Source organism: Diabrotica undecimpunctata, chromosome 7 (genome assembly GCF_040954645.1).
Source record: "Diabrotica undecimpunctata isolate CICGRU chromosome 7, icDiaUnde3, whole genome shotgun sequence".
NCBI classification, from domain to species: Eukaryota; Metazoa; Arthropoda; class Insecta; order Coleoptera; family Chrysomelidae; genus Diabrotica; species Diabrotica undecimpunctata.
The window spans coordinates 4,175,749-4,188,852 of NC_092809.1; the positions used below are offsets into that span (position 1 = coordinate 4,175,749).

A 13,104-nucleotide genomic window follows, 5' to 3' on the forward strand; every position below is an offset into this window, starting at 1 on the left:
TATTTAATGTCCATGCCTCGCGAGCACATATTCTTCTTCTTCTTGATGTGCCTATGCGTTACGAATATTGGCGATCATCACGGCGATCTTTATCTTGTCTGCAGCAGCGCGAAAAAACTGCACAGATGTTGTATTGAACCAGATGTTGAGGTTCTTTAACCAAGATGTTCTTCTTCTTCCTGGACCTCGTTTTCCAAATATTTTTCCTTGCAGTCTGGCTTAAAGGAGAGCATATCTGGATTCATTTAGGATAATATGTTCGAAGAACTGTAACTTTCGAGATTTGATAGTGGTTAGTACCTCTTGGTTCTTATTCATTCTTCTTAAGACCTCCTCATTTGTGACTCGGTCAGTCCACGGGATCTTAAGCATTTTCGGATATAGCCACATCTTCAATGCTTCCAGTTTTCTGCACATATCTTCGTTCAAGGTCCACCATTCAACACCATAAAAAAGGACAGAGAAGACGTAGCACAAGAGAGAGGTTGTGACTCTTGAAGAAGGCCCCCATCTGATTAAAGGTGGATCTAGCTTTTCCGATGCTTGCTCTAATCTCCTGGTTATTGGTCCATTCTTTATTTATTATGGTGCCGAGGTAGTTATAGTGCGTCACTTTTTCTACAGGGGATTGGTTGGCGTATAGTTGACCTTCTGATATGCTTATTATCATAAGCTTTGTCTTCTTAACGTTTATATCGAGTCCATATTATTGACTGTAATACGTGATTTTGTTCATAAGAACTTGTAGGTCTTCTAAGTTGTCCGCAAATACTATGGTGTCATCTGCATATCTGATGTTGTTTACCCGGTAACCATTTAGTAGAATACCTTTTTCAGTTTCGCGCAAAGCTTCGATAAATATTCTTTCAGAGTACAGATTGAAGATTAGAGGAGACAAAATACATCCTTGCCTCACTCCACACATAATTTTCACATTATTCAGTGTGTTCACCTTTAACTCTGAGATTTGCTGTCTGATTCCAGTAAAGATTTCCAATTATTTTCAGATCTTGGTTGTTAATTCCTATTTCTTTTAGTATTTGCATCATCTTGGCGTGCTGTACTCGATCAAACGCTTTTTCGTAATCAACCAAAAATGCGTATACGTTGCAGTTGACGTCTCTGCATCTCTGGAATAAGATCTCTCTAGTACCAACAGCATTTCTAGACACGAACTGGTTGGGGGAAATTTGACTTTCACACAGCTTGTAGATTCTCTTATGAATTATCTTTAGGAACAATTTTAGAAGATGACTCATCAGGCTTATACTATGGTAATCTATGGCATTTTTGGCTTCTGTTTTTTTTGGAAGTGCAATAAACTCAAATTTCAGCCATTCTGTTGGTATTTTTCCAGAGTTTACCATCATTTACCTCTTCTAGCTCAAAGGTGTTATCTCTTTGGTCTACAAATAAGCACATATTACTGGGTCTAATTACTATTTTATATATTCGGAGTTTGTCTAGTTTTTTTTTCATTCGAGCTTCTAATCCTGTTTTTATTCAAATTTTCGTTGCTTAAATAATAATTTGCTTCATCACTCTTTACATTCTTTAGCGGTGCTTTCTAAGATCGTTAGATCATTAGCAAATGTCATGCACTGGTGCTCATCTTTTATTATTGTTTTTTTACACCTTCGTCCTACATTTTCTGATTACAGTTTCTAACACTAAGTGGAATAATGTACTATATAAAGGATCTGCCTGTCTCAAACCTTTTGTGACCGTAAATTGATCTGAAATGTGCCTTTGCCAAGAAATTTTACAAGTAAAGTTATTTAGTTTTATTTTTACTAGTCTGATAAATATTTTGGCATACAGAAATGTTCCCTTGCTCAATACGTTTCGAGTCTATCGACTCAAATGTGAGTCTATCATATGCTTGTCTAAAATTCACAAACAAAACATGCAGAGGAACTTTACCTTCGCAACAAGTTGTCTTTATCTCCTTTAAGAAGAAGATTTGATTTATATTAGGTCTGTCCTTTCTAAAGTCGGTCTGGTACTATTCTAAGATTCTTTTTTTTTTATTTTTTTGGTAACAGCATCAACTACTTTAAGTTATTAGCTGTAGCTATAATTAATACATAGATAATTAAATCTAAACACTATTTTTGATTAATTATTAGGTTCACAATTGGGTCAGAATGTCATATTTTACAATTTGTAAATAAGGTTTACAAAATATTAACAGTTACAGTTTGTTTAAAACGTCAATATCTTTCAAGTAATTAAACATAAATATTTGTAAATTTACAATGTGCTTCTAAGACTGCATTTACATGGTTAGATATTGAGTGTTTTCATATTTCACTAGTATATTTAGGACACTATTAAAATATGTGTTACATTAATGTCGCAGTTATATAGGTCACAAATAGGGCGATTTGATTTGGAGATTAGGTCTGCTATGACCTATACGTAAACGGGTTAGGTTAACAAACAGCTGACGATTTAAATTTATCTCGAACCAAGATTCGGTTGAAATATGTAGATTTGATCACACTATCACACTAAGAAACAAACACTAAGTTCAATAACACTGAAGAGGAACTGTGTATTGCTTCTCTGGCATGAAAATCTGCTTTTTCGTTTCCTTGAAGTCCATTGTGTAATGGAATCCATATAAAGCGTACTTGCTGCCTCGCCTTTTTTAATAACTATAATTGTTCTTTTATTAAAATACCCATAGAATTACTTGTATATAACTGTTTGTCATAAGTAATGCACTCAGAGAGTCGGTAATTATGACATAATTTGGATTTTTTTGTGTACGTATATATACAGGATTGAGGGCTTGCAGAAATGAGTATAGTTCTCCAGAGCACAAACTGCAAGTGGAAGATAGTTTAAACTGTAATACATGTTTGGAGCTACAACTGCTGATTTCACACCATTAAGAGTCTTGGATGAATCTGTGTAGATATGATAATGATCTTGGAAAGAAGCAAGAATGTAAAAAAGGATTAAGTCGTTGTTATATGGGAAGTATCAAGCTTATTGTATTTAGAAAGAGTTAGATCACATATTGCAAAAGGAAAGGTCCAGGGGGAGGTGTGACTCTACATATTTCTCTGATCAAAAAATTTTGGAAATTGAATATTATGAAGAGGGAAGTATCTTCTGATTCTCTCATAAAAGGCAGGGTTCGTTTTTTATTTATGTAAGTTTTTTTTTTGAAACATTACGCGATAGTATGATGGAAAGAAGGATTTTATCATAAAAATGGATGATACCTATGTTAATGACAAACATTCTTCTGAAATTTAAACGTGGTTACAAATTTTTTTCCATATAGCAGTTTAGTATATTTCTTAATATTCTTGCCAATATTTTGAGAAGAACCCTAGGAAAATATTTAAATTTGTAGTACTGTTTTTTTTGGCTTAGACTTAGATCGTTATACAGCCAGACACAAAAGGCCTATTTACCTAAATGCCCTATCAAAATAAAAGATTACATCGATATTAGGAGAACAGGGACACACTCTTCTCGCCTAGGGACCTATCAAGGCATTGATTTATATAAGACACAACAACACTAGGTCACGGAGAGGAGGAAGTTATACAAATGGTTTAAAACAAAGGTAACAAGATTAACTAAATAATTTTTAGAGAATTATAATGATAATTTGCTGTCTTTTAAAAATTTAATTAAAGAGTTGTAAGTATCTACAGAGCCAAGTGATAATAAATATAGTATATTCCAAGGAGCTGCTATTTTATATTTTAGTAAATCATTTATAAGTTTGGATGAGTGGACTCTGTTTTTAGAACAACCAAAAAATATATGATCTAAATCACTTTCCTCTCCGTAGTACTGTTGATAATATAATTTAAAATCCCTCTGATCTTATTTGCTTCCTACTACTACTTCTTCCCCTAATTTTATGCGTATAATAAATGCGTAATTTAAAAATTTTCCACAAAAGGGTTCTCCCAACAAACAAATAAATTTACGGATAATTCAATGAGTAGTACTCGTTACAGCTAATTGATAAAATCGTTGGGACTGTATCCATTGAGTTGGCTGGGTCAAGATCAAGGCCCACTCGGCGTACATCACGCATCGTAGACAACAGACACGACTGTTTCACTGCATTTAGCCTTCGCGATTGACGGCGACGCGATTATTATTTCTCGCTGTGGTTGCCGCCGTGATAATGAAAGAGAAAGTACTATCTTGAAAATATCCGTGAGGTTATGCTTTTATTATAATTAACAACTTTTATGATGTAGTAAGAACTTATGCATGTATCTTACTGATTTTTTTTTGTTTCTGGATTTTCAAATTTCATGACCTGTCATTTGTCAACGGTTTTTTATCTTTCGGGTGGCGAAGGTTAGAATTATTGTACCCATTAGAAAGTTCCCAACTACATTAGGCCATTTTATCTTGTATATCGATAACCTAAAGAACTCTAATGATATTTGTGGCTCCACGGTCGTATATTCTAAAGCTAGGAATTTCGATGCCTTTTTGGTCCGCCCTCTTCTATATTCAATATTGTGTGTCTAAGTCCATAGAAAGCATGTAGTATTCATGAATGTGTATATAGTTTAGGATAGCTAAATTAATAGCGTTTGTTTTTTGTAGAATATAGATGATCTTGATCTCTCAAATTCATAGATAATTATAACAACGGATGAAAGACGATTTTTTGACAATTTTTTCTTGAATAACAATGTGATGATCTTTTAATGTGTAAATAGCTGTACACAAGCAATAACTGCTGTACACAAGCCAACACAAAGCAAATCGCAGAGAAGATCAAATACCAGAAATATTAACAAATGGACATTGTCAACCAAGGATTAGAACTACTACCGGGAATCAAAATAGATAAAATAAAACTAGCCCTAAGAAAAGCTAGGAATAACAAATCTCCAGGCGAAGATTGTGTAGTTACTAATGCAATCAAAATCAGAGTCACCAAAAATGGCACAATGCTGAGGTAATTCTATTGTACAAAAAAGGAGATCCCCATGAATTAGAAAACTAGAGATCTATAAGTCTTCTTAGTCACCTATACAAACTCCTTACAAGAATAGTAAAAAAGAGCAAGCAGGATTTCCTACCGGATTTGGAACAAATGATCACCTACAGAGCATTGAAACGGTAATAGAAAAGGACTATCGAATACAATCGACCACTCGTTCTGGCTTCTGTAGATTTTCATAAAGCCTTTGATACGATAGAATTTGGCAAAATCCTGGAAACACTACAAGCATGCCGCATTGACTACTGATATATAAGGTTATACACGATTATACAAGGTTAATTTACAATACATACAAGAAAGCAACTATGTCGGTGAAACTACATAAAAACACGGATCATATCCCTGTTTACCGCAGTACTAGAATATGCTTGTAAAAAACTTAACTGGGAAGAGAAAAGCCTGAACATTGACGGTAGAAGATTAACTAATTTGAAATTCACAGACCATATAGTTCTGTTCTCGGACAATCTCAAGGATATATGTACAATGCTACATAAGCTTCAGTTAGTGTGTGCCAGTGTGGGTCTTAAAATAAACATCTCCAAAACAAAATTCCTGACAAACCTAGTAACTACCAGTAATATCAATATTGGAGGAAACGAAGTAGAGCTGGTGGAAAAATACATATACCTTGGACACGAAATAAAGATCACAAAAGACAACCAAACATACGAACTACGAAGAGCATAGACCGCCTATGGAAAACTCAAAGACATCTTTAAAAGCGATATACCAATTTCTTTAAAACGTAGAACATTTGACCAATGTGTATTGCCTGTGAGGACCTATGTTGCCGAAACTTTGACATTGACAGCTACAACTTCTAAAACTCTGCAAATCGCTCAGAGAAAAATGTAAACGTCAATGCTGAGTATATCGCTTCGTGATTGAGTTATAAATGAAGACTTAAGCCGACGAACAGTAGCTACCGATGTAATTTCCCGAATTGCCACAATCAGTGATGAAAGGTGGATAAAGAGATTGCTTGAGTAAAGTCCGAGGTTAGACAAAAGAAGTAGAGGACGATCCCCTACTCGTTGGACTGGCGATATCAAGAAAAAGTCAAGAAATTGGATGAAAAGTGCTCAAGATAGAGTACAATGGACAAAAATGAGGGAGGTTTATGCAGAGCAGTAAACGCAAAGTGCTGGGTGATGATGATAATGATGATCTTTTAATTTAATGTTCTTAGCTTTCACGCATTTCTTTATAATTCTTACTTCTATCTGAAGATCATTTGTTTGCTTAACAAAGTAGTATGTTTATTTTTGTACGAACTCTTCAGCAGTTTTTTAATTGGTTGAATAAAATTAAATAGTTGCCACTGGGGTAGTTGTACGTGTAATAGCGAAGCAGTTTGGAGCCCATCGAGTGTCTGAAGGTCTGAAAGTGACATAAACTATGTCTCTAGTTACTTTTGTTCTTGCAGCCATTTTTACGTCTTTTGTCAAATTCAAAACTAGTGTATCATCATTCTGGCTTTACAGCCCAGTGTGGGTCTTAGCCTTCTCAATAATTTCTATCCAGTCGTCCCTACCCGTCGCCTTTCTCCGCCAAGCACGTATTCCTATATTTCTCATGTCTTCATCGGTGTTATCAAAGAACCTTGTTCTGGGTCTTCCTCTTCTTCTCTGACCAATAGGTCCAAACTCTGCCACCAAGAAGCAACATTAACTACCAGGCAAGACAGTGACAAAGACTACCACTTTGGGGTTGCTATTGCTCCTTCAGTCGTTTGTACGTCTTCTGCCAACACTAGAACTAGTGCATTGCACTAAAATTCTGTTGTCGACCATTTAAATTAACGGTCAGGCCTCATCCGAGTTTAATAGATAGTCTTAATTATTGTCGCCAAATCAGTTGAGAAAATAGTTGCGGCTATTTTTTCGGGTGGACGAACAGGTATCATTGTGTAATGAGATTGGGAAAATTTGTTGTAATTTGTTCAGATAAGGGTCCGGAAACCTAGCGGTGTAGCTTCAAGAATGTCAGCGTACTTATTCGGACGTCTATGCAGGTTTGTATTAAAATTGACGAAAAATAAAGTTTTTGTTTTTCAGGGTGTGGGTAACCGTAATAAAAACAGGAACTTTTTAGGGCCTCTTGTGTATTGGGGTGTGGACCGTGTCTGACTCTAAGGGTAAATTTCCTATTTGGAAATGTTATGGACTTCAAGGGAGAGTAATCGCCAGGGTTTGTAGTTTGCTCTACGAAAGATTCTACGTTCAGTTTTTAGAATTTTAATTTTCTAAGAGCTATTAAGGATGCAGTAGATGTTGGATTTATACTCTATAACGGGACAAGTATAGGTTGTATGAGTATTTATGAGAGTCTGTTTATTTTTTCAAATCTGTCTGCAAGTGGATTGAGGAGTCAAGCTCTTTTTCGTACCTTATCTAAAGTTGCCTGATAGGTACGTTGTTAGTACTGAATAAAACGTAAAACATATGATCCTGTAATCTCATTTAACCCGACAAGAGAAACTTAAAGGCTCCAGGCGTTTTCCAAGACTCCCCAGCTACACTCTTTCCTTTTTGAACGTCAGTTTTTATCTTTTTGACGAAATCATCTTTACTCTGAACTCACTTGTCACCCTTTTCTATTCTACATAAGTATATTATATTTACATTGTTCTTCTAATGAACAATACACCTTGATAAATTTAGTATTTCCGTGATGACAACAGCTTGAATAAAATAAAGTTTGGTATGGCAGGTTTGGTATGACAAACTTTAAGATCTGTGAATGGATATAATTTTTTCCAAATAAATATTTTTTAGGATTAAATATCTTTTCCCCTGTATATTCCCTCTGTTGATTCCTGTAATTTTATTTAACAATCGAATCTATAATATTTAAAAACATTACACGAATTAATATAAGACCGACTAATACACTTAATGGATTTTATCACATTCCTATTGAAGATATTCTAAAATAAAAATAAATCGCAATGACGTAAAACTTGGAAAGATTGTGTGTTGTAAACTTGAACCAAAATATTATTGAACTCAGTATTTCTATTTTAAATGTCAATGACGATTCTAAAGTTTTCGAAGCATTGTAATGACAATTACAATACTGTAAGTAAAATTTAATTTTAAATAACAAGTTCTAGTAAAATAAATATAAATGACACACAGCTTATATGCAGCTTACTCTTTTGTAGCAAAACTCTTGATATTTTTGACTGACGTTTTGTTTGTATTACTAATATAATATGAAATAAACTTAGATAAAACCAAGTAAGTACAAACCGTTACGAAAAACTAAAACTTTGTTTGTTCTAAAACCTAACACATCTTACAAACTATACTATTAAAATAAATATTATCACCCAATTTATGCTTGAGTCAGATAAAAGCTCAAAATATGAGATCAATTTAGATTTACAGAGTTTGCAGCAAGTTTCTATGAAACAGTCCCATTGTATGTAGGTGTTCTTTACTGGCGTATGTCCAATAAGGAAGTATGTTATTGCACAGTTACATCAAGAATTAAAAGTCGATTATTATCATCGCAGATTAGCTTTTTGTCAATGGTCTCAACAGCAAGTGCAAAGAGACCGATTTTTTTTTCGATTGTGTGCTTTTTGGAGATCAGGCTACCTTTCACAAAAATGGAATGGTGAATCGGCATCATTTTCATTACTATGCATCAAGCAATCCCTATTTTGTTAACACTTGTAGTCAAACTAAGTAGTCTATAAATGTTTGGGGTGGTATTCTTGGCGATTATGTGATTGGCCCTCATTTTTTTGACGGTCGTGTGAATCGTGCCATATATCTGGATTTTTTAAATAATCGTTTGCCAATACTACTGCAAAATGTACCGCTTAATATTCGACAACGAATGTGGTTTTTACACGACGGTGCTCCAGTTCACTACACTGCTTCTATTCACAATCATCTAAATAATAACTTTTTTGTGAGGTGGATAGGCAAAGGAGGACTAACTGTTTGGCCACCGCGATCACCGGAATTCTCCAAAATTAATTTTTTCATGTGGAGCTATATAAAACACCTTGTATCCCAGAATCCTCCAAAAACGCCAGATAATATAAAAAATAGAATAAGAGAAGCTTTTAATAAAATAACATACAAATGTTAAGAAATGTGGCTCGGTCATTGGAATATTGGTTACAAACTTGTATAGATTTTGAAGCTGGGCATTTTGAACATTTACTTTAGATTTATTTTCTTAATATCACACTAACTGTTACAGTTACTGTTGTTTTGTTATATTATCACTGAATACTCAGTATTTATTTCTACTTTTAAAAATCAAATATATTCCCAGAATTTGAAGAAAACTAAAAATATCTCGGAAAATAATGAGTTGAGTTATAGGGAATGATATATAACAATGAAAGAGTATCATAATTACAATATTTATAAAAAATATAGGGAGTCCATTTAAAAAAATTAAGAAAATCGTAATTTTGTTTTGTAGTTCACCCTGTATACAAATTTTAGTCAATGATTTCAATTAAACCTAATTTAAAAACTACAATATATTGTTTACCTTATTACATAAATTAAATAATTGTTTATGCATTACTTCTTTATATACATGGTGTTGATTTGATGAGAGGAATATAAATATGAATAAATATATAATTTGTCCCATTTAAAAAATTGTATGTTTGCTATTCCATGTAGTTATTAATCATCCTGTAGATTTCCACATATTTTCCTAGTATGAAGAGTATCATTGCCTATATATTTTCTAAATAAATTTTTTGGATATTCTATATCATAATGGAGTTATCGACCTATGTCACAGCACTAAAAACTGACTGTGTATCTGTATATGTCCGTACAATATACATTTTCCATTTTTTGCCAGTATGAGTTAGGTTCTTTCTGGTTCAGGCTTTTTAATTTTATACCCTTTTGTCTACCAGGTATGAGCAACAGTCTGGATGAAGTGTTTTCTCTCTACTTTCATTTCAAATACAAAACTATGTGTGGAGGACTGCAAACTCATAAACGTCTAACCCCAAGCTGGACGTGCGCTTGTAGTAAGTGCTCATTTTGGAAATGACTGGTAGAGCAATAGGCTCCTCGACTACGACCTGTCTAACGTAAGAAGTTGGGACATTATTTCTAGCTGGGTTCACATGTTTGCTCTCAGAGGGATAACAGGTTCGTGTTCGTGTAGTCCCACAGATACTATGGAGATGTGGCCAGCATGCAACACTTATCTGAAGACAAACTCGTAGGGGCATTAGTTTCGTTACAGGTCAGCTACTGGCTAAACACCAGGGTTGCTGTTGCTGCATTTACCACGCCAAAAGATGAGACGAACCGATTTTCATGCCTCATTCTTCTTGTGGGAAAATGTTCACTAGCAAAGACACTTTAAGCCTATATCCAAGTACCATATGATCATAAATCATCATTCATTCGATATTTGTTTTGGCTGACATGCGATATAGATGTTAACTAATTATTTGAATTATTAATTTAGACTGGAAAGTAGATAATCTTGATAATCTTATGATTATGTTTAATTTCAGGCTCTGGCTGCAATTTGTGCACATTCAACCTCGATATCAATAGGAATCTGCCAAGGGTATAGTGCAATTTTACTACCACAGCTTAAAGACTCTGAAAAGTACAAAGATTTGAGTCCTGATGAAACATCGTGGATAGGTAAGTTTCATTATTTACTACATAAACAAACATCAGGTACAATATTTGGTCCTTTAGTTAATCAAAATTTTATTTATTACTCATATATGTACCTTTTACTTATTAATAAATGTTATCTCAAAATTGTCGATCCATTTTGTCTCCAAAAATTTAGAAATGACAATTTTCCTTCCAAATTATTTTTTATAATCAATTTATTTTTAATAAATTAAACATTTTTTATCTATTCTTGTCGTTTCTGAATTCTTTTCTACGTCATCATCACTTTCTTTTTGCTTATCTAGCGGCTACATCTTTTCTAATTATATTTCTTATAAGATTTTATCTTAGTTCATAATACTTTCAATCCATGTTATCGATATGTCTTGCTTTAGCGTTTCATCCGAGGTCTTATTTGGTCTTTATCTTCAACTCCTTACAGAAGCTTACAGATAATCATTTCTTCGTATTGTGTGATTACCATATAGAAGTTGACTGACTTACCCTCACTCTTAAAAAGTTCACTCAACATTATAAATGTTGAATTTATTTCCTATATTTTTAAGTTTTTCTGATAATCCTTTTATGTATGGTATGGTTATTTTCCTCGTACTATTCTTTGTGTATGCTGTAGGATCTCGTTCTAAGTTGTTTTGTTCTATTCGGTCGATTGTTGAAATTTCCTTATTTATAAACGATAAAGGATAATCATTTTTTATTTCAACAGCTACAATTTTTGTTTCTGACAGATATTCTCAAGTTAAAGGTAATTTCATGTAACTGAATAAACTATCTTACAATAAAGTCGTCTCAGAAACGCAACTCAGCTATATTGGCAATATCATTTTAAAATCGTATACTTTAAAATGTATAATATATGTCTGAAATATCAATATGAATGAGTTAGATAAAATTAAATTATTAGAAGAATTCTTCACCAAGCAAAAAAAAAACAAAATTTGTTTAATTTATTAATATTTGTATTTTGAAAACGATTTCCGAAGTGGAAATTGAAACGTCAATAAACGTATTTTAACCCTCAATTATGGCTTATGCCCATTAAAATAGTAATTATTTCGCAAAGGTGGACCCTGCATTTTAGAGTCTGGACCTAATTTCCTTTAGCGTGATCCCTTTGTGAGTTAGGGGTAGTTTCGCGGAAGATAAACGTATCAAATCTCTTGATTTATTAAGTCCTTGCCATTAGCTTCCCGCTAGTTAAATTATAATTTTTATAAAAAATTATATAAAAAAAAACAACTGTTGTTGTTTTCCTAATAAAAAGAAATTAATATAATTCAACCTTTTATCATAGTTATGAAACTAAAATGACATTCCTATATTTTTACAATGCTACATTATAGATTTGCCACGAGGAAATAGTTTCTGAAGCATAGTTAGAGACCGGTATGGGGTTTACGTTTACATGATGGGCATCAAAATTAAGCAACTGATACCAGAAAATAAAAACAAAATAAAAAAAAACAAGAAATGTATACTTAAATAACCCAATTCGATTAGCAAAACAGACAACAAAGAAAGAGCAAGAAATGTATGAGGAAACAATGAAAACAGAACTAAAAAAGATACAAATAGAAGAGCAAACTGAGAACAAATGGGAAAAGATAAAGCAAGTAATGAACAAAACAGCAAAAGAATAAAAAGAGGAAAGCCTGTTTCGACATAGAGTGCCAAAAAGAAATAGAACTAAAAAAATCATTAAGGATAGAAATGATCACGAAAGAAACAACAATGACAAAAATAGATATATGGAGCAAAGACAAAAAGTAAAGAGGGTGCTGAGAGAAAAGAAGAGAAAACACATAGAAAATAATCTAAAAAATAGAAGAGAAGAGAATTACAGAAATAAAGAAATAAAAAACCTATCAAGGTACTAGTAATGAAAAAAGAGGTTTCCAACAAAAACCCATATTCGTTAAAAACAAAGTAGGAAATAATATAAACGGTGAAGCAGAGATAGTCAAAAGATGGAAAGAGTATTTTGATAAATTACCAAATGGCAATAATACCAAAAGTCAAACCAAAGAGAATGTATGGAAGCAGAAGCAAGAATCGAACACATAGAAGACATAGAAGATAATTCACCCAGCAATTCACACATCGAGGAAATCATAAAAAATCTGAAAAACAACAAATGCCCTGGAACCGATAATATAACAGCAGAGATGATGAAATATGGTGGAAAACTGCTAGAACAAAATGCAGTAATTACAGAGGAGTAGCGTTACTAAATACCTATATAAAATCCTATTAAAATCCATAAAAAAAAAGCTAGAAAAAGAAGTTGAAAATATAATAGGCGAATATTAGTGCGGATTTAGACGAGGGAGAAGCACAACGGACCAAGTATTTGTTATCAGAGAACTACAAGCAGAAAGCTATGAACACAACTTACCAACCCTAGCGCTCTTCATCGACTTCCAGCAAGCATACGATAGAATAAAT

General features: G+C 33.3%; 1 protein-coding gene across 4 annotated transcripts in view; it reads left to right on the forward strand.

The window, feature by feature from the left end:
* Positions 1-13,104, forward strand: part of LOC140444918 (facilitated trehalose transporter Tret1-like) — a 148,623-nt gene that overhangs the window by 116,950 nt on the left and 18,569 nt on the right. For 3 of the 4 annotated variants that reach the window (XM_072536614.1, XM_072536613.1, XM_072536615.1), the window contains one exon: positions 10,524-10,659. In XM_072536614.1, the coding sequence (XP_072392715.1) occupies positions 10,524-10,659 (136 nt within the window). Of the gene's footprint in view, positions 1-8,022; positions 8,086-10,523; positions 10,660-13,104 lie in introns of those variants that run through there. The other variant, XM_072536612.1, reaches the window with a different exon arrangement.